The sequence below is a fragment of the Limanda limanda genome, chromosome 13, assembly GCF_963576545.1.
Source record: "Limanda limanda chromosome 13, fLimLim1.1, whole genome shotgun sequence".
In the NCBI taxonomy this organism is placed as follows: domain Eukaryota; kingdom Metazoa; phylum Chordata; class Actinopteri; order Pleuronectiformes; family Pleuronectidae; genus Limanda; species Limanda limanda.
Window position 1 is genome coordinate 3,469,825 of NC_083648.1, and position 20,684 is coordinate 3,490,508.

Here is a 20,684-nt window from a genome sequence, read left to right on the forward strand (position 1 = left end):
TTAGATGAAAAACCTAATTGACTCTTTGATATTTTGGTTTCTTGACACATGTAGTTGACACATAATTTAAGAAAACAAAACAGATAACACAAGAACACAGCATTAAAATGGAGAAATGGTTTCTTTCCTTTCATGGGGCCTTTTAAAACCCTTGGAAACCTATTTAGCTATCTTATACTTATACTGTATATAAAAATGGATGATATCGCCACCTGCTGGCTGGCTGCAGTGTTGGCCAACAACTACGCCTCCTCCATGTTTATAGCAGGGACATGGAGCAGGTGCAAGTACATGATGAATAAATGTTTCTCAAAGATAATTATTTTTTTTAACTCTGCAAGTTCCAAACAGATTAGTTTGGTTTGAATTAGTTATTTGATGATTTGGAAATAAAAAAAACCTCATCGACTCTTTCCCTAAATTAGTCAATATTTATCATATTTTGACACACTATGATATTGATTTCTTGACATGTAGTTGACACTTTACTAAATAAAACAAAACATACAACAGAAGAGCACAGCATTAAAATGGAGAAATCATATCCTTCCTTTCATGGGGTCTTTTTAAAACCCTTGGAAACCAATTAGAGTTCTTCTCCGTATTCATTGTTAAAACCGATCACCAGCTCGGAGACACTTGGTTTCCAGAGGCCGGAACGTTTCACTGTAATGAGACTCAAAGAAAAAACTGACATTTCCGGAAATTCAGGATAATTTAGATTCATGCGTAGACTATTTTTACTGCATCTGTACGACCTCTCGTGCTCGATGACTAAACCTCATCTATTCATCACAGTGTGTGTGTGTGTATGGGGGGGGGGCGGGCAGGGGGGTCTCAAATGGGTGTTAATCCCAGCAGGGTTTATCCTCTGGTATTCTTCTCATAATATTTCCTAATCCAAGTTAAGGAGCTGGCGTAATGAAACCATATGAGATGTAATTACTATCAAATGGAGTCCGGGTTTTTGTGAGAGCATCAGCACAACTATAATTTCTCATTAAGCGTCCGTCACTCCCGAGGTGCTCCCCCGGCCCTCCATTACAGAGAGGCTTAGGAGACCCCCGCCCCCCCCCACGCCCGGCTGGAGAGTGGCAGCGTATGTGGGTCAGTCTCAAATCCTCGTACAGGCGTGTGCACAGGAACTCCTCGGACCAATTTGAGAGAAGCTTTAAATCCTCAAAAGTATTCCTGCAGGTTTTAGAAGACAGAGCTAGTAGGTGCTGAGGTGTTAGAGGTTGTTTTGGTCTTTTAAAAATCTTTGCTGTACGTAAGGTTGAATGTTGCTCACACAGAGAAACAATCACGCTGGGGAAGTTTTAAAGAATTCATCCATTTCCGGTGGATTCTTGGTGTTGTGGTGTATTTCAGATAACTGGACTCTTCCCATAGACGTGATCCATACGTCAGTGCAACACCTTTTCCTCTAGGAACTGTCACAACATGTTAAGAGTAAAGTATCGAGAGTAGAGGTGGTCTGAGAGAAAGTAAATGAAGTACATCCCATTATAAGTTCATAAAACACCAGCTGGAAACACAGATTTACAACGTTTAATCCTGAAAGTGAGAAAGTGTCTGTTTCTTATTTTATTTGCTTTATATTAGAAGCTCTGCGTTTAAGTCTCACAAGAAGAAGGTGTTTTAAAAGATGTTTTAATTCAGCTATATGTTTGATTGTGTATATGAAGCCATATCACCTGGATTGCCCCCTGGTGGCCAGCTGAAGTACAGGTTATAAACCCCACCTCCTCTATGTTAGCAGATGGGACATGGACCAAATTAAAAAAGCCAAGTGACACTTTAAAATCCATTTTCCTAAATATGGTGTCATTTTCTTATTTTCTTATAGGAATATATAACGGGCTGAGACCTTGTATGATCAGTTTCTAATGAGATATATTTGTGATGACTCGTATGAGCCCATGATATGAGCCTGTCTGCACTTCCCTCACTTCCTCTCTTTGTCACACATGAGGACGAAGCTCCATTAGTTTCCAGCTCACTGGAGTTTTGTCTTACAAGTTCAACTCAAGTTTCTTTGGTTAAATAACTTGGAGCTGGAGTCCTATCATTGTTTAAGAGTAGATGCACGTTTTACTCTCACTTAGTTCTTCCCTCTCTCTCCAAATTTAGACCCTCTTCCCCTCCCCTCCCTCCCAACCTCCTGCCTCCCCCTCACTTCCCACCTTCTTTAATTCAGCTGATTTATTGCGGGAACACAAATAGCGGTTTTCCTCTGGGCTGACGACCGTTTGATTGTGTAACAGAAACTGTCCCGTGCACGAGCCAGCTTGAGCCTTGCCAGCTGCCTTACCACACACACACACACATTGAACACACACACACACACACACACACACACACACACTCGTCCCGGCCAGGGGTGTGACAGAATAATTCCCGACACTGAAGCGGGGGGGGGGCTGTCCAGTTCTGAGACACTCAGCCCGACTCTGTGAAGAAACAGTTTAAAGCTCCATCACCTCCATCCTGAGAGCTCGCTCTCCTCCGCCAAGTCCTGTCTTTCTGAGAAGTGGCCTCTTCCTTTTCTCCCTTTCACCCACACTCCCCCCCGCACCCCCCCCCCCCGTGATTCTTCAGAAACCCATCATCTCTTTATCCTTTTTTTTTTTTTTTTTTTTTTTTTTTTTTTAAAGAAATCCATTCTTTTATTACTTCAGCTCGTCTCTGGCCTTCAATCTTCACACTTCCTTTCACCCACTCGACTTTCTGTTCTTTCTTTCTCTCCGGCTTTCAGTAAATGTTCTGTCTCCTCAGTGATGTGATGGTGAGGATGAAGAATTTCTACAAATTAGGTCGCGGATGTTCTGCTGAACTCATCAGATGTTGGTGTTCAAAGGTCAAGGTCACTGTGACCTTAGGAACACTTGAAGGGATTTCTTCAGATTTGGTACAAACTTCCACTTAGATTCGTAGGTTGAAGGTCACAGTGACATCATGTTCATATGACTGAGGTACATCAGTAACATCCATCTTTGGAATTTCAATAGAACTCAAGGTGACAAAGGTCAAGGTCACTTTGACTTTCCAAAACCCTCTTTTGCCTTGTGAACGTGTTCCTTGAAAAACTTCAAGACAGAAACCTGTCAAATTTGTTACAAATGTTCACTTGGACTCGCGGATGAACTGATAGTATTTGGGCCTTTTAAAGGACAAAGGTCAAGGTCACGGTGGCCTCACAACACATGTTTGAGCTCTTTAATTTGATATCTGAACTCTGCCTTTTGGACGCTTTTTCAAACTTTGATCTTTTGTCACTTGGACTCAAATATTGATTAGATGTCAGTGGTTCTCATACAAGTCAGGGAAATAAATGTAGTGTACTGGTTGGTGGAGACATTCAACTGCAGGGTAGCAATTCTTGGATTTGGAATTGGATTCACGGATGAACTGATAACATTTGGGCCTTTTAAAGGACAAAGGTCAAAGTCATGTTGGCCTCACAACTCATGTTTTGACTGAACTCTGCCCTTAGGGAATATTTATCTTTTGTAACTTGGATTCAAAAATTGATTAGCTGTCAGTGGTTCTCATACAAGTCAGGGAAATAAATATAATGTACTGGTTGGTGATGACATTCAACTGCAGGGTAGTAATCCTTGTTTCCTTCTCTTCCAATCTTCCAGTTGTAGCACAGTCATCAGGCGTCGGTGAAAGTACCTTTTCCTCAGTTAAACTCTGGAGATTTGAAGGAAAAACCTTTTTTGTTTTCGTCCTGAATCAGACGCAGCATGAAAACAGGAGCCGTGGCCTCCAGCATCGTACAGTACATAACAAGGGTAGTGTTATTTAGGGCCATGTTTGGGCAGCACTGGTCTGTACAGCTTGTGCTTGGTTGTGGGTCAGAGGAAGTGCTTCTGGGTAATGATGATTTATGAGACGGATCCCGACTCTGTGACGGTTTTAAAAGGGACGAGTTGTTTCATGTGAACTAGTTTTGTTTCTCTTCGTGTGGCTGAGTTGAGAAAATGAGGAGTTTAAGTGCTTGAAATTTAATTTCAGAGCTATTTCACACGAATACAAAACAGAAAACAACCCATGAACATTGATAACACATGGAGTGAAACACGTATGTGGCAGCTGAATGGGAAAAGATTAAATCCAAGATATTATTTGAGATAAAACAATCTCTGGTTTTGTTCCCGAAAAGCAGAACAATCCATCAGCCCTGATATAATCTACAGTCCAGGCCAGATAACATTAAAAAAGCCTTTAAAGTTAACTTGATCCACATTAAAAAGCTTTTTTGGTTCCCAGGTTTCAAAAGCTGGGTTTCATAAATATAACCATAACATGTGAATTTTGATTTTTGTCTCAGGCTTTTACATAAATATCACGTGCAAAACTTAATAGAACCCACAGTTATCTGAGTTGTGATGATTGTGTTCTGGTGGAGAAGTTGGATTCTGGATCCAGGTTCACCGGGTCTCATCCCGGCCGACTTATCTCGGCTCCGCAGCTCCGAGTTCCAGGCGAGAGCTGCTGCTTCCTTCCAAAAGCTATTAAGTCCTCATGTTCATACGCAGGTTGTCCTACTTAATTAAACATACACCGACGTACACATCCGCCGTGCACACACCCACATGTACAGGAGCCGGGCTGCCTGCTAGGTGTTGATTAGTCCCATGGAAAACAGGTAATTGAAGCTAAATGGCTAAATATAGCCCTAAGTGTGATTAGCACTGATAGCATGTGATGTATGGTGCTCATTAGAGGAGATAGCTACCACACCACACACACACACACACACACACACACTGTTGGCTTTTATTTAAAGGATCACTCCTGTGTATTTCGATCTTATCTCGGTAGGACTGATGATATAAAGTGTTTCATGGTTTTTTCTTCTTTTAAATCAACCTGATGTTTGACTAATTTACAGATTGACTCTTTAGTTTTGTTCACCTCATTGCAAAATACAAAAATAAATATTCAAAACAAGCTGGGAAAGGTAGCGTCCCTATTGTCAAGCTAACTCACAGGTAAGAACTGAAGTTTACAACTTTCCCAAAACTGCCTTGGCTTCATATTTTCATTCATAATAAGGGTGATATTAATGTTGTGGCCTTAACAATGAGAATGTTTCTAAATATGAGGATATATAACATTTTAAAGAGTTACTCAGCTCCATGTTTTTAGTTTTCTTAAACCCTAACCCTACCCCTGACTGTTATTCACACGGTTCTTTGTGTGGAGCTTTGACTCCAAACACAAAAAGATCTCAAGATATCAAATGAAAGACTTGACTGTTGAAAGAGTTTTAGTATCTTACGCGACAGATTTTGGCCGAATTCAATTTAAATATCAATCTTAACATTTGGAGCCATTTTCAGTGTTGGAGGATTGATGCTGTACATGGTTAAAGTAGCAGCTGCTAATCAGATCGAACATCACAGACTTCATTTGACTGCCTATTAAAATCTAGTGTGAATTGTATAAAAATATGCAAATAATGACTAAAGTATTTCAGTTCTTCAGTTTAGTAGAATAAATAGTATTTGGTAACGGATGTTTGGTTCAAATAAGCCACAGTAACCTCAGAGCATTCATTTTCAGTTGGGGCAGCCTCAGTGGGAATTGAACCTGTGACCCTGGCGGTGGTCGAACCGTGTCCGCCTCTCAAGCCAGAGGACAATCTCCTCTCACACAGGTTTCACAAATGACTTCACGGTGCAATATCAGGTGTTTAGCCATAGGACATGGTTTCTCCATCTGTGTGTGTGTGTCTGTCTGTGTGTGAGTCTCCGGTGGATTTGTTGCCGTCTCTTCCGAGCTGGACCCACATCTCTCAGCTTCCTGCAGCTTGGATTAAACACACTTTTCACCCAAAGACTGTCGACACTCTTCAGCTGTGTGTGTTTTTAAAAGAGAGAAAGCTCCAGTATCGAACATCATCAGTTTTAGTGTCGCGGTGACGGAGCAGATTTTGGATTTAACCCGAGAAAAACAAGGTTATTCAAACCTGACAATGAAATGTGAGGTGAAAACAGAGAAATGGTAATTCCAGGTTTCTCTTCAACCTCAGTGGCAGACGCTCGTGTAATGTTGTATTGATTTATGCAGCATTAGTCTGGGACACAGTTCTTTTTCATATTAGCGGTTGAACCACTGAATATGTTCATGTCTCAAACAGCTCGGCAGATCGTTCTTTAGAGGAAACGAGACCTGATAAGGAACTGGATATGTTTTTAATAATTAAAATATTGTGAAAGAATAGAGGTAATCCAACTTATAATTGCTGTTGTAGTAAATGGATAATAAACCTCCAATATCAGGTTATTAATTGTAACTTTAATTAAGGAGCTGTTTGTGTTTTATGTTAAATTAGTTTTCTTTCGTCACATTTAAATCTTATCCAAGCAAAGAGATGAATTTATCACATTATCTTGATGTGTTTTATGTCTTTTTAACAGAATCTAAGATGAAAAACATTCATTCGGTAAATGTTGGAGAGTAAATTTGCATAAAAGCTCTTAATTACTTCTCAAACTCTGAAGTGTTTCGTCTCAGACAAGCAGCCGAAGTTCAAAGTGTCGTGATGAGAGAAACGTCTTTCAGGGAATAAGAGTCGCAGCTCAGCACTCGTCTCATTTCGGAGAATGAATCACCTGCAGCCCCCCCGACTCCCGCTCGGTCTGATCGCCGCTTTCTTTTTGTCAGTTTGGCCTCGACTCACCCCCCCACCCCACCCCCCATGTGTTTTCTATTGTGAGGATTAAAGTGAAATGGATAGCAGGTCATTATGCTGAGTGGAATGCTTCAGCCTTGTGATATGGATTGTCCCCAACTCGATTACAACATAATCATGTGTTCGCTCGGACACAGTAGTTTTGTGTGTGTGTGTGTGTGTCTGTGTGTGTGTGTGTGTGTGTTTGTGTTTCAGGGACACACATGGCGAGTGAAAGAAAGTAAGAAGGTGTTTTGGATGTTTGACATTGAGTTCTCACACCGGGTCAATGTCGTGTCCTCCATTCGTCTATATTTGGCACGATCCAGTTCTTCTTCTCTTCTTCTTTTCTTCTTCTTCTCTTGTGTCTAAACGCATGGAGGTCAAGGTCACTGCGTGTTCTCCTCTGCTCCATCCCGCCCCCCCACGGTCTCTGTGGGAGTTTGGGGTTGCGCTTCTCGTCTACCAGACTCGTCTAATCTTAGCCACATCTGTCACCCGTCCAAACCGCCGCCCCCCCCTTCCCTCTGGCTTCTGCTGCTCCGACTCATGCTTTTTTTCCACTAAGGCTCACGGACGAGTTGTTATTTTAGAAAACTAGACGTTTGTCCTATTTCTGGACTCAGGCGAGTCAAAGCAAAGTCAGACAAATCTTAAAAATACGACATCTTGAACTCTTCAACAGTTGATGAAGATCGGCTTCAATTCAACCACATGTTTCTCACTTTTGAATTAACTTTTATTTTAATGTTATTCCCAGATAAACACTTCACAATAATTGAGTTTCTTAATTTTGGCAGCCAAAATGGTTTTTAATTTAAAGTCACAGAAACATTCAAAAGTCCAGAAACTCCTGCATCGGTCTTTCTGTAACTTGTAGATATGAGTGGATCCGAGTGATGTGTGGGGACTTCGAGGGAACAAAGTGACAGAACATCTCCAAGAACTCGCTGTTCTTACATTTCTCTCCGTGTGTCAGAACGTGGAAATGGGGCCGGATGAGCCTAAATGTGCGAGTTAGCGTGATGGACGCAGAGTGAAGCTCGGGAGAAGACGGTCGACACAAATGTCAGTTCTGATTCCATTTCAAATTTAAAAGTTTTGGGACAGAATTGTTTTTATAAGCCGAGCGCTGCTGTAGCTCCCAGACATTTCTCCTGCGTTTAATCCGCCCGAACATTGATTCGATGTTCCATCCTCATCCCTCAGGGGTCGAGATCAGAGTTCATCCCACAACGACCTGGGAAAACCATTTCTCACGTTCTCTTTGTGAAGGGGGAGAGTTTTCACATGAAAATCATGAATATAAAGATGCTCCCACAATCCAGAAATGAAGCCACAGTTATGGGGGAAGCTTTGCTGATATACACGTGATCGATCGACAGACTCGGTCTAATCTGTTAATCAATAACCACAGAGGAATTAACACAAGTACTATGACAAGGAAACTCATCAACATGCGTAAAAACCATCAGCAAAGCATCTAGATTCTCATCTAGTGGGAGTTTTCAGTTAAGATAAGGATTGACAGCTGAACCCAACTCACGATTAGTCAAGAACGTGTCATGACGGCACCTCGAAACCCCCCCGATCACTTAACACAGTAGACTCTTGCTCCAAATCCACAAGATGGTGGCATTTCTGGACAGTGGGAGGAAGTGGAACATGTCCCTCTTCCTCCCACTGCACAAACATGAAGCCGAAATATCTTGGATATGGCTTTTAATGTCATTTAGAGCTTGTTGTTATAGCATCAAATAACCGATTTTAAGCAAACTTAAGAGAAACACAAGCAGTTGAATTACTGATGGTCATGACTGTCGGGGCGGCTGTGTCTGAGGGGGAAGAGTGGTCGTCCTTCAACCTGTCCTTCAAGCAGTTCGATCCCCAGTCTGACCCATCTGCATGCTGAAGTGTCCTTGGGCCAGATGCTGAACCCTGAATGTCCCCCCATTGGAATAACTAAGTGCTGCGAATAGATGCACTGTATGAATGTGTGAATGTAAAACTGTACTGTAAAGCGCTTTGAGTGGCCATTAAGACGAGAAAAGCGCTATATAAATACAAAACCATTTACCAAAACCATTGAATTATTGTTTTTGTTTGGTTCAAGTCCAAAGCACTAACACGGAGGAGGTGGAGGTTGTGACCTGTATTGCAACCGGTCTCCAGGGGAGAATGAGATGTTTTGGCTTCACTCTTGGAAGCCGGTCACGTCCAAGAACATTATCGGAAAAAACTGTTGAAATATTCAAATACATCAAAATGTGAAACTCCATTTCGACACTTTAGATTTGCGAGTCGATAAAAATGACTCCTTCTTTCTGATAAAGTAGGTGAAATGTTAGTTGTTCCAGTGTTATTGTACAACTTCACCCTCGTGTTCACCAGCTGCCACATGTGGAAAGAACTCTGTGATTAAATCTCTCATGTAACCTCTCGGCTCACAAATCAACCAGGACGTCTGAGAGAGGAGGAAACACTTCTCCTCTTTCTCTGTGGCCGTTCGCTCATCCAGAGGAAACCGTGGAACTGAAGCTCTCGTCACTCCACCTTCTCCCTTTGACATTTAGAGAATATGTAATATATATAAACATATACAGCCAATTTCCTGCTTCACCTAATGATCCCGTCGGGAGCCACATTCCCCCAGTGTCTCAACCCCGAGGTGCAAATCGCCTGATTTCACGAACACCAGAGAATGAATATCCTGAAAGAGTGTATGGTGTATATGATTTAATATTCCCAAGAAAAGCTGTAACCTGAACTTCATCTCTTCTCCTGAAACATAAGCAAACACAGAAGAATTATCCGACTCATCTAAAGTTACAGCCGTTATTCTTCCTGACGTGCTCGAGTGTTTTTTCCCTTCCTGGACGTTTTGAAATGAACCCGCTCACATACACAGTGTGGTCAGCTGACCGCGGAGGACCAGCGCTCGCCGCCTGTCTGCACTCGGTAGGGGGGGGGTTTGCCGAGGGTTTTGACGTCTGTCGCTTTTGGGAAACGCTCTGACGAAACCTCGCACTTTGTCCACAGCTCCTGTAACCGAGGGGAATGTGGGAGGCGGCCGGTCTCTTGACCTTAGAGGAGAGTTGGGACATGTTTCTGGATTACGCAGCTGTGCAGGGGAAAGTGTAGCGGTGACTTCCTCTCGTCTGCTGACAGCGTTTACACGGACTCTGGCTTTGTGTGAGTCTGCAGGATTGAGACGTCCAGAGCAGCAGAGGCTCTTCTTCTGTCAGCAGGTTTATCTGAGGAAAGGGACTTTTGTGGTGAAATTGTGTGTCTTGGTTCTGTAGCAGCAGTAGGGAATTTATGTTCAAGAATTAAGTCAAAGTTAGTTTCCAATAATTTCCCTAAAAAAGCCTTTGTCCGTATGATCAACAACTGTGTATGAAGACAGATGCGTGTTCTGAATAATTTCTTCTTCTTCTCTGAATACGAATCAGATGCCATCATTTCCAGTCGTCATAAATTAATCAAAACCAAATTTATCAGAAACATGAACACTTAAAACGACATAAACCATTTATTTAACATCTACTTTCACTTTTTAGTTTGGTCCATGTATCATCTACTAACATGAAGGAGGCGGGGTCTATGACCTGTACTGCAGCCAGCCACCAGGGGGTGATCCAGATGTTTTGTCGTCCATCTTTCTTTATAGTCTATAATATTAAATGTTGTAGAATTTGAAAACAACAATGGAAACTGTTATAGAAAGTAAACCGACTGTCGTCAGTAAAACCGAACATCGAACCGCAGGCTGGATTTCTGGAACCAGATATTACAATAACAAAACATAAAGTTCTGTTCTTGACCAATTTTGGAGAAAAGCCACTTAAATAATTAAAACCAGAAATGTTTCTAACTTCAATCAAGTTCATTTCTTTCTCTCTGTGTTTCTCAATCAAGCCCGAGGCTCCCGACACGGCAACGGAAGAACTCCACAAATTATAATCAGAGCCAGAGTTTTAATTTAGAAATCTAATTTAATTTATATATTTAATTAAAAAAAGTTAAATTCATTTGATTTTGAAAGAGAAAGAGAATCAGACATTTAGTTTAGGGTCTTTGGATTTTATATATGGTGATTTACACATTTCATACATTTAAATGATGTCTTCTTTAACATACGTTTACTTAAATGATAAACAGAATATTATCAATAATCCAGATTTTTGATTAATTATTAATTGACTAAATAAAAGGTGATGAAAATACATTTACTAGTAGAAAAATAATTCAGACAAAAGGCCAAACATGACTCATGTGTGACTCCAGTCGCTCTCGTGTTATTTCCATCGTACGACAAATAAAACTCTCAAGTGATCACTTCTGTCCTCTTTCATTTAGTGTGTCTCCTTCTATTGATATACACACGATTTATAGTCAATAAATCAAGTGAGAGAACACAGACCGAGCGCAGTGACACCAGGGAAAATCTGCTCTGTCGACGCGCTATAATTCTGCGTGAAATTATAATGACTTGACGTTATTTTATGTGACGAGGGAATAAATCAAACGCTATGTGGACGGATGAGGCAGCGGCTTGGAAAGATGGAGCTGATGGTGAGTGTCGTGTTTTGGGACGGACGTTCTTTATAAGCTCTGGGATTTCTGATGAAATAAGACCGGTCGACTGCTGATGTGGCAGAAGCAACACCCAAGACAACACACACACACACACAGACAGACACACACTCACACACTCACACACCTACAGGGATTAATTCCCCCTTCCAGAGACCCCTGGTTCCCCCCGCTGCCAGCGTATTGTTCTAGCCAGAGTTATGATGATGATGATTTATGAGCTGCGTCTGAAGTGATGCTGTAAAGTGGAGCGACTCACACTCTCCATTGTGATTTACTTTTCAATTATTGTTTCTTTTTTGGTTTAGGGGATGTGTGTGTGTGTGTGTGTGTGTGTGTGTGTGTGTGTGTGTGTGTGTGTGTGTGTGTGTGTGTGTGTGTGTGTGTGTGTGTGTGTGTGTGTGTGTGTGTGTGTGTGTGTGTGTGTGTGTGTGTGCGTGTGCATGATAGTGGACCACAGTTGATAAGAAGTGAGGAGAGATTTATCACACACACACACACATTTATCACCCACACACACAGAGACACACACTGCACAACATGTGTGTATATTGGCCTGGGTCCAAAGCAAGTTTTGATTAGAAGAAACTAAATAAATCAATATCATGCTCGGAGTGTTATTCAGATTTAACACATTACTACTTTAAATCATTAATCAATTAATTGATCTACATTTATCTCAATCACGGCTCTGATTAAACACTCGGCTTGTTTTTCTTTTCATTTGATAACGTCACTTTGAGGTTATGATTTCACAGACATTAATTTATTCATCCCCAAGAAATTGAGTCAATACATCATGAATAACTTGAATATCCATCCTGTGGTTGTTTACCTCCGCTGACCAGTTCAGTTTCAGTCTATAGAAGCATTGACCTTGACCTTTAACTTTTAACTACCAAGTCAAACTGAGCAGTTGTACGAAGTTTGAAGAAGTTCGTTCTTCAGAGATTAATTGACGTACGTACGGCTGAACAACCTGGAAACATAAAAAAAAGCTGTCATCATCATAAACTGTTAGATATGAAGTTTCTAGTCATAACCAGGAAGGTGTTGAAACAGTTTCACAAACCAATCAACACCCACTTTTCAGTGCAAATCTCTGAGGAGCAACACTGCTGATTGGATGTCACCTTTTACTGTGTGTGTGTGTGTGTGTCTGTGTGTGTGTGTCTGTGTGTCTGTGTGTGTGTGTGTGTGTGACGATGATGAGTGGCAGCAGTTCTCCTGTGGCAGGGGTCAGGGTCGTGCTTGTCAACACACCTCAGCAATTAGCTTTGACTCGGGGCCGTTTCATGGCTCACGGGCAACAAGTCACTCAACACAACGTCCAACAGGAACAAGATGGAGTCCAGAGGGAGCGTCCGTCTGTCGTAGCTCCGCCCACAACGCTCAACACGCTCACTTGCAACCATTAACGACATGAACAACTGGTGATTAGCTTGGTTACGTCTCAAAAACATAAGGGGAAATTGCAAATGAAAGCTTTATCCTTTGGGATATGATGTCTAACGTTCAGAGCCACGCCCCCTGCGGCGATGGAGTCTTTCACTATCATCTGATTGGCTCAGGATCTCGAGGCTGGGACTCGCTCTCGCAGCTCGCCGCAGCCGAACTGATTACCACGCACTGTAATAACAACCGCGTGGGCTGTGAAAGCACTTGGGGTCGGGGGGGTTCGTCTTCGCCGGGGTCCTCGGGGGGGACGAGGCCGGGGGGAGTTTTGCTGACTCGGCAGTTTGTTGGCTGAGCTGAGCTTTAATGAGGAGAGAGAGGAGGACGGTCACACACAGGAAGCTTTATATACACGTATACCCATAGAACACACAATTACAGACACACACACGCGCACAATTTGTCTTGCTGTGTATTTCCCAGGTGTCTCGCTGCTTTCAGACATTCGGTGAACTCCGCACATTGTCCTGACATGTTTCTAGAGGAGCTGTGAGAACGCAGAGTCGGTTTCTCTGCAGAACTCACAAGTCATTAACTTCATAAAGTTCTCACGGATCCCAAGCAGCAGGAACATGACCAGAAAACTCACAGCGGGCGAGTCGATGACATTTTTAACAAAACTGGAAGAATACAAATAAATCTGGATAAAGATGATGCAGATAAAGAACTCGTAGAGACAAGATTGGAGAGCTTGTGGTGAGAAGGCCTGACGTCGATCAGAATCAGATCAGAATTCATTTTATTGCCACGTATATTTGCATATATTGGAAATTGCCATGGTGTGGTTGGTGCACTGTACATTAAACAAAACAACAATATAACAATATATACAGTAAGAGCATGAGCATAAGACTCTGCCTCTCTCCTGAAGGTTCCGGAACAGATTTCCCAGAGTTCATATCTTGAAAACAGCTTTAAACTTCTACACACTTGAGCAAACACACACACTCACAAACTCGCATAACCTTCCTTCTTCTTTTTTTTTCCACACTCTACACACAACTACACTTTCTACACAACAACCCCCCCCCTCTGCCCCTTGACCCTTTATTATCCCCATTACTGTGTGAGCAGATTAGCCGCGGGCTGCTGTGGCTTCTAATTTGAGGTAAATGTGGGCACATTTATGTACAGGGACTAATGGGAAAAATGAGTGTTGAGGTCTGTAAGTGTGTTTATGTCTGTGTGTGTGTGTGTGTGTGTTTTAATATGTGTGTGTGTGTGTGCGTCTGTTTGTGTGCGCCCTGGAGAGTTGCTCTCACCAGGGAGCCTGTCCAGTGTGCTATAAAACTCCACAGCTCTCAGACTAAATATTGCAGAAATGAAGGTTTAATGTGCTGGAAAGCGGGTGGTTGGATTTGAATGGTTTGTGTGTGCGTGTGTGTGTGTGTGTGTTTTAATGGATTGTGTGGGTGTCTTTAAATGTAACTGTGTGTGTGTGTGTGCTGATGCATCTCTTTCTATTCAACCTCATTTGTGTGAGAGGTGCGTCTTACGGAGCAAATGGCCTCAAAGTGTTCTACTCTCCTGCGTTTAGTTCTTTTCTTCGGAAGTTTGAAGAAGCTGTTAAGAAGCATTCACGTAACTTTGGAGTGGAAAACGTAGAAAAATAATAACTTTGCACATTAGAAATAAGAATTCGGTATCACATGGGTTGTTTGGAATCGTATTCCTATGAGTCTGCAGATGATGCTGTAGCCCTGAGCAGAGATTTCACAATCCACATTGATTTGTATTCATCTCAATCTCCAGATCTGTGAGTGAACCGAGCGTTTCCCAATGTGGCCTCTTCACAAGATGAATATATATCTGCGTCGGGAGGGAAAGTGAAATTGATGAACCTTCTGCTGAGTTTCACAAGCTCGGCCAGGACGGAGCAAACGAAGCCAGATGAAGAGCAGTGACATCCTGAAGATGTTCGAGCTGCACAACATCTCCATTAGCTTTTAATGTGGATGTCTCAGATATCTCACCATGTGGGAGAGTTAGATCTCATCCTCTGATTTGGCAGAATGCTGGACGGGCTCTTGGTTTTCTCCTCGTCTGACTGAAACCAGCTGAACACACTCTCAGGCCCTCGGGGGGGAACGGGTGGTGGGGGGGGGGGGCACAGAGGGACAACACGAATCTCATCTATAATCTAATAAAGGGAGTCAGCAGAGGCTGGGTTTAATCAGATCTCTGAGGGAGAAGAAGCTCTCAGCTCCAGATCTGCAGCGAGGAGACACCCGGAGATAAGAAGGGATCTGATTGGACGTAATTTGACCTCGGGGGCGTGACTTGAGATCCCGCCTCTAGACCCGCTCGCTGTTCTCCTGCTCGATGTGTGGTCCCGGTGTGTTAGAGCTGGGGGGGGGGACCATGTGTGTGCACCAGGATTTAATTAACTCTCAGTGATTGTAAGTGACTGGAGCAGGTTGGACCACCAGTCCTGGTCTGTGGGTGCTGATGTGTTCACTGGGTCACATTTTCACTGGTTCTTATTGATCCAGGTCTTTATCGAGTTTGTTTTTATGCCTGAGTTAATTTCTGCTTGTCCAAATGTCCGTACAGGATTTCTCAAGAACGTATTTAAATCTGTTACAAAAGTTAAATTGGACTAAACGATGAAATTAATGGATTTCGGCTGTGAAAGGTCAAAGTTCAAGGTCACCATGACCCTAAAAAATACTTTTTTTTGTCTGACAAATGTTCACTTGATCTCACAGATGAATTGATTAGATTTTGTGGGTCCAAGGTTTATGGTGAAGGTCACGGTGACCTCGAGGAACTGTTTTTACCTCGTGAATGTTTTATGTAAAGAGCAACTGGAGATAAACCTTTCAAATTAGGTACGAATCATCACTTAGACTCACAGATTTAATGATTTGAGTTTAGTGGTCAAAGGTCACAGTGGCTTCAAACAACATATTTTTGGTCTCTTGAGCAATACCCCCCCTCCTCTGCACATGCTAAGTTTTTATATCAAGACTCATAAGTGTTTGTACGTTCGAAGATTCACATCGATTGTGATTCATAAATTAACTTTTTAAAAGGATTTTAAAGAGATTAAATAAAACCCTCTTGGGATTTAAGTCTCTTTTGTCTTCTGTCTGAAATACAGTTTAAGAAACCCTCTTGTCTTTCCTCTGTTTTTATGTCGTTCATTTAATCTTCAGCTCTTCCCTCTTATTTCTTCCCATCTTTTGTTCCTGGTTTAATCCTCTCTTTATCTTCAATATTTCAATTGTCCCATTATACTACATTATTCCAACATATGTTTTGATTTTTATGCGTTTTAGTCCAATACAAAGAAAAAAAACATATATAATTCAATCTGCTTCCAGTTTCTGTGAATAGTCGGCGATTTAGCCTCTTGAAAACATAAAGTTTCGTGTTACCTATCTCACCTCAATTGTGATTCATTAATTAGCTTTTTAAAGAGACTTAAAAGAGATTTAAGTCTCTTTTGTCTTCTGTCTGAAATGCAGTTTAAAAAACCCTCTTGTCCTTCCTCTGTTTTTATGTCGTTCATTTAATCTCAGCTCTTCCCTCTTATTTCTTCCCATCTTTTGTTCCTGGTTTTAATCCTCTCTTTATCTTTGTGACTTAAATTGTCTCATTATTCTACATTATTCCAGCATATGTTTAGATTGATATGAATTCAATCTGCTTCCCTTTATTCTTGTTTCTGTGAATATTGAGCGATTTAGCCTCTTGAAAACATAAAGTTTCAAGTTCCTCCTCTCACCTCCCCTGTTCTCCTTTCCTCCTGCAGTTGATCGCGGTGTACGACGAGCAGGAGCCTCATCATGGAGGTGACGGCACCAGCGCCAGCTCCACCGGGACCCAGAGCCCGGACCTGTTCGCCGCGGACCTCAGTGCCGGCAGCGGGGCGTCGGCCTTCCAGCCGTACCAGGCGGCCAGCGAGATCGAGGTCACGCCCTCCGCCCTGCGCACAAGTGAGTCTGAACGCCACAGGGTCACGACTGGCTGTGGATGGAAGCCTGGTTTGGACAGAGCGGCCGTTATCTAAAGATACACTCGGCAAACTCAAAAATCAAAGTTTATTGTCACATGCACCAATGACAGCATCACCGGAGCAGTGAAACTCTTGGGACATGGCAGGCAGCATCTTAAAAAATTACATACCATATAACATATAACATATAACGTATAACATAGTAAAATGAAGCAGTTTACAGGGTGAAGGAGTGGAGAATATTAAATTAAATAATATGAATATATTAAGTGTGACCTGTGATCTTGTGACCTGTGATCTTGTGACCTGGCAGGCAACATCTACTTAGAAGACGGGCTTTACAAAATAAAAAAGAACATACTATATAACATATAACATATAAAGTATAACATAGTAAAATGAAGAAGCAGTTTACCGGGTGAAGGATTGGGGAATATTAAATTAAAAAAATATGAATATATATGTAGTAAGTACGTAGTAAGTGTGACCTGGCAGGCAACATTAAAAAAATGACATACCATATAACATATAACGTATAACATGGTAAAATTAAGCAGCAGTTTACAGGGTGAAGGAGTGGGGATTATTTATTTAAATAATATGAATATATATGTAGTAAGTACCTATTAAGTGTGACCTGAGATCTTGTGACCTGGCAGGCAACATCTACTTAGTAGACGGGCTTTACAAAATAAAAAAGAACATACAATATAACATATAACATAGCAAAATGAAGCAGCAGTTTACAGGGTGAATGAGTGGATAATATTAAATTAAAAAAATATGAATATATATGTAGTAAGTACGTATTAAGTGGGACCTGTGATCTTGTGACCATGGCTGGACATTTACCTAACACATTAATAATTGAGTCCATTCCTCTTATTTCCCTCCTTAAATTATAAATCTGTCGTTGTCAGCGGCATCAGATGTCAGCGGCAGCAGCAAACCCAACAGATTACCTCACCGTGGCCCCCCCGTCCATAAATTCTGTTAATTGGACAGGAGGCCCCGGCACAGATAGCCGCTTGATCCCCGGCCAAAGTGACTAATTGGTTCTATTCGCTGCCTCCTAAATCAAATGTGACGCTGAGCCCGTCCACCTCTGCAGCTCCGCCTTCCAAGTGGCGTCTGCTGCGGCAATTACAGCGAGTTTAAGGAAAAGTGACGGCGTTCGGTGATTTGTCTCGTTTGGAATCGAGGAAACAAACACGTGCTCGTACTGTTACTTCCTCTTCCTCTGTTTCTCTGGATCTGTGACTATTGGAGGACTGAGAGTAAAGGTGACTACAAGGGGGAAATCAATCATCAAAACTAAAATCTGCTTTTATTTATTTTGAGGTCTCTCCAGTTGAATGGGAGCGGCCCTCTGGCAGATCGGTGAAAACACAAAGTCCTTTTGAGACTTGCAAAACGAATGTTAAAGTCCTGGTTCGATGATCAATGAGTTATTTAAAGGGATATGTCTTGTGCCCGAATTTTACTTTTCACATTTGCCGCCGATATTGACTTTGCCAGCGAGTTCTTTCGATGCATCTTCATTATTCTTTGTCTTCATAAATCTTCTTATGGATTTTTTTCTCTGAGCTTCACCAGCAGCAGTTGTGAGCTTTAGTTTCTCTTCGTTTACCTTTTTGATTGATTTAGTAAAACTCCCTTTTTGGATGGTTGAATTAAACTTACTTTAGACTTGAATTGAGCAATAGATGCATTTTTTTATGTAAAATATAAATGCAAAGACACATTTTCCACAATGTCTTAAAATATAATTGTGAAGGCTCATATCTGTAGATCAGTCAAACAACAAATCAGGCGGACTGAAAAAAACTAAATGCAGGAAAGTGTTTGATTTTTCTTTAATTAGTCTCTTTAATTAGCACTGAAATACCACCGGTTCCACTAATGACCTGTAAACTGGCTTTCATTGGCATTGTCACCACCAAAATCTACTTCTGTCACACACACACAGACACACACACACACACAGACACACTGAGCGAGGTCACTCCAGTCCTAATTGGATTCCTGGACGAGATGCTGAATGAGAATTTGCAGTAAGAAATGGAAATCTCGGGGAATAATCACACCTGTCAGTTACGTCCAATTTAACCGTCTCCATAATAAATTCTAACCCGGCTTAATTGACGACACCGAATCTCATCAGATGAATTTTAATGGGTTTTAAGAGAAATGTCTGACGTGGAGGAGAAGGAATTTTGATTAATTTCTTTCTCCACGAGCGCCTAATGAGAATAGCTTTCAATCACTGATTCATGTCGGACCAGATGAGGAGTGTTGGACTCGGTGGGTCTTTGCCAGTTTCCTTGTTAGACCCACAGACTCAAAAGAAGCGTGATAAGTCTTATTAGACAGAGAGCTGAGTTGAAACACACAGATCGACTGATGATCGTTTCTTGGCTTCGCTAAACTCAGAACTCTGCAGATGAGAGGATGCAGATTAAAGGACAAAGTCACATGTGAGGCTTTCAGATGGAAGAACGAGAAGTTGAGTTTTCAAAAGCCAAATAATTACTACGGGAGAAAAAAGTCAAACTTGGAAGTTCATGAATTTGTCTTTATCTTTAAATCATAAAATACAAATTCAGTTAATACGACTCTGTAATCCAAGGAGCCAATATCAATACTGCTCCTTAAAATGTGTAATATAAATGTCTCCAAATTTATGAAGGCTGAAATAAATTTTAAAAACACACTTTTGCGAGTCAAGCTTCTAACTGAGATGCCGTTGTTCATGCAACATCTAGTGTACGTGAAATCATTCATATTGCAAAGACAGAAATATATATATTTTTTAGGGCTGGGCAAGTTAACTCGTTTTAATCGAGTTAACTCAAGTGACGAGTTAACTCGATTAATTATTTTATCTCGCATTAACTCAGGTTTGATTATTTATTGTTTTATTGTGAAAGTCAGGCTTTTATTTTGTGAAAGTCTGTTGCTGACTGCTGTAGAACAGGAAAAAAGAAAATAATTGGCGGATAAACAATCGAGTTAACTCATCACTTGAGTTAACTCGATTAAAACGAGTTAACTTGCCCAGCCCTAATATTTTTTTTATGTGGTATACGTCCCTTCTACCAACATGGAGGATACAGGCTTTATAACCTATTCTGCAGCCAGCCACCAGGAGGCGGTCAAGATGATTTTGCCTTACTTGTGTCGTCCAGCTGTGCAGACGTCCTCTCCTCCTGCAGCCGCCCACAGCCCACATTAGAACTCGGTGTAAATAGAATTAGCGAATGGGTCGGGGTCGTACTCATCGCTCCCATGCCCCAGTGCCTCCTGGGAGCTGGAGTTGTGTAAGTGGTGCTGAGACCTGTCGGCATCAGGCTGCACCCCCGTCCACTCCTGAACTCCGTCTCCCAGAACGCAGCTGCCTCCCACAGCTCCCAGCAGGTCAGGTCCCACGCTCTGGGTGACCCAGTAACATCAGTCAGCAAATGAGTGTACTGTACACACACTCAGAAACACACACACAAACGCACACTAACACACACACACACAAAAACATTTCCACATTCTCAACAAATACTGCTGCCGTTGGCTCGGTTGTATTATTTCCCAACACAAACACTTCTTCTACACAAACACACAGAGCCATGTCATTTTTCTACACAATATTGTTGTGTTAAGTATTTGTGTTCAAATACGCACAAACAAACCGCAGTGTGTAGCAGAGAATACACACTCACAGGGACACACACACACACAGATGGAAACACTTAATCTTGTTATGCACTTACTCTGATAATACACAAACTCAAGAAAGTGTTGACTCAGACCCACACTCCTCTCTTTGGACGGATCATAGCATTTCCTGCACAAACAGACACACACACACACACACACACACACACACACACACACACACACACACACACACACACACACACACACACACACACACACACACACAAACCAGACAGTGAGTAAACGTCCTGGAAGAGAACATGGGAACATGAC

At 41.8% G+C, this 20,684-nt stretch overlaps 1 protein-coding gene across 1 annotated transcript in view; it reads left to right on the forward strand.

Annotated features, from left to right (window-relative positions):
- Positions 1-20,684, forward strand: part of LOC133018470 (partitioning defective 3 homolog) — a 237,599-nt gene that overhangs the window by 64,186 nt on the left and 152,729 nt on the right. Inside the window, exon 3 of the mRNA XM_061084838.1 lies at positions 16,497-16,680. Coding sequence (XP_060940821.1) covers positions 16,497-16,680 — 184 coding nt within the window. The remainder of the gene's footprint in view (positions 1-16,496; positions 16,681-20,684) is intronic.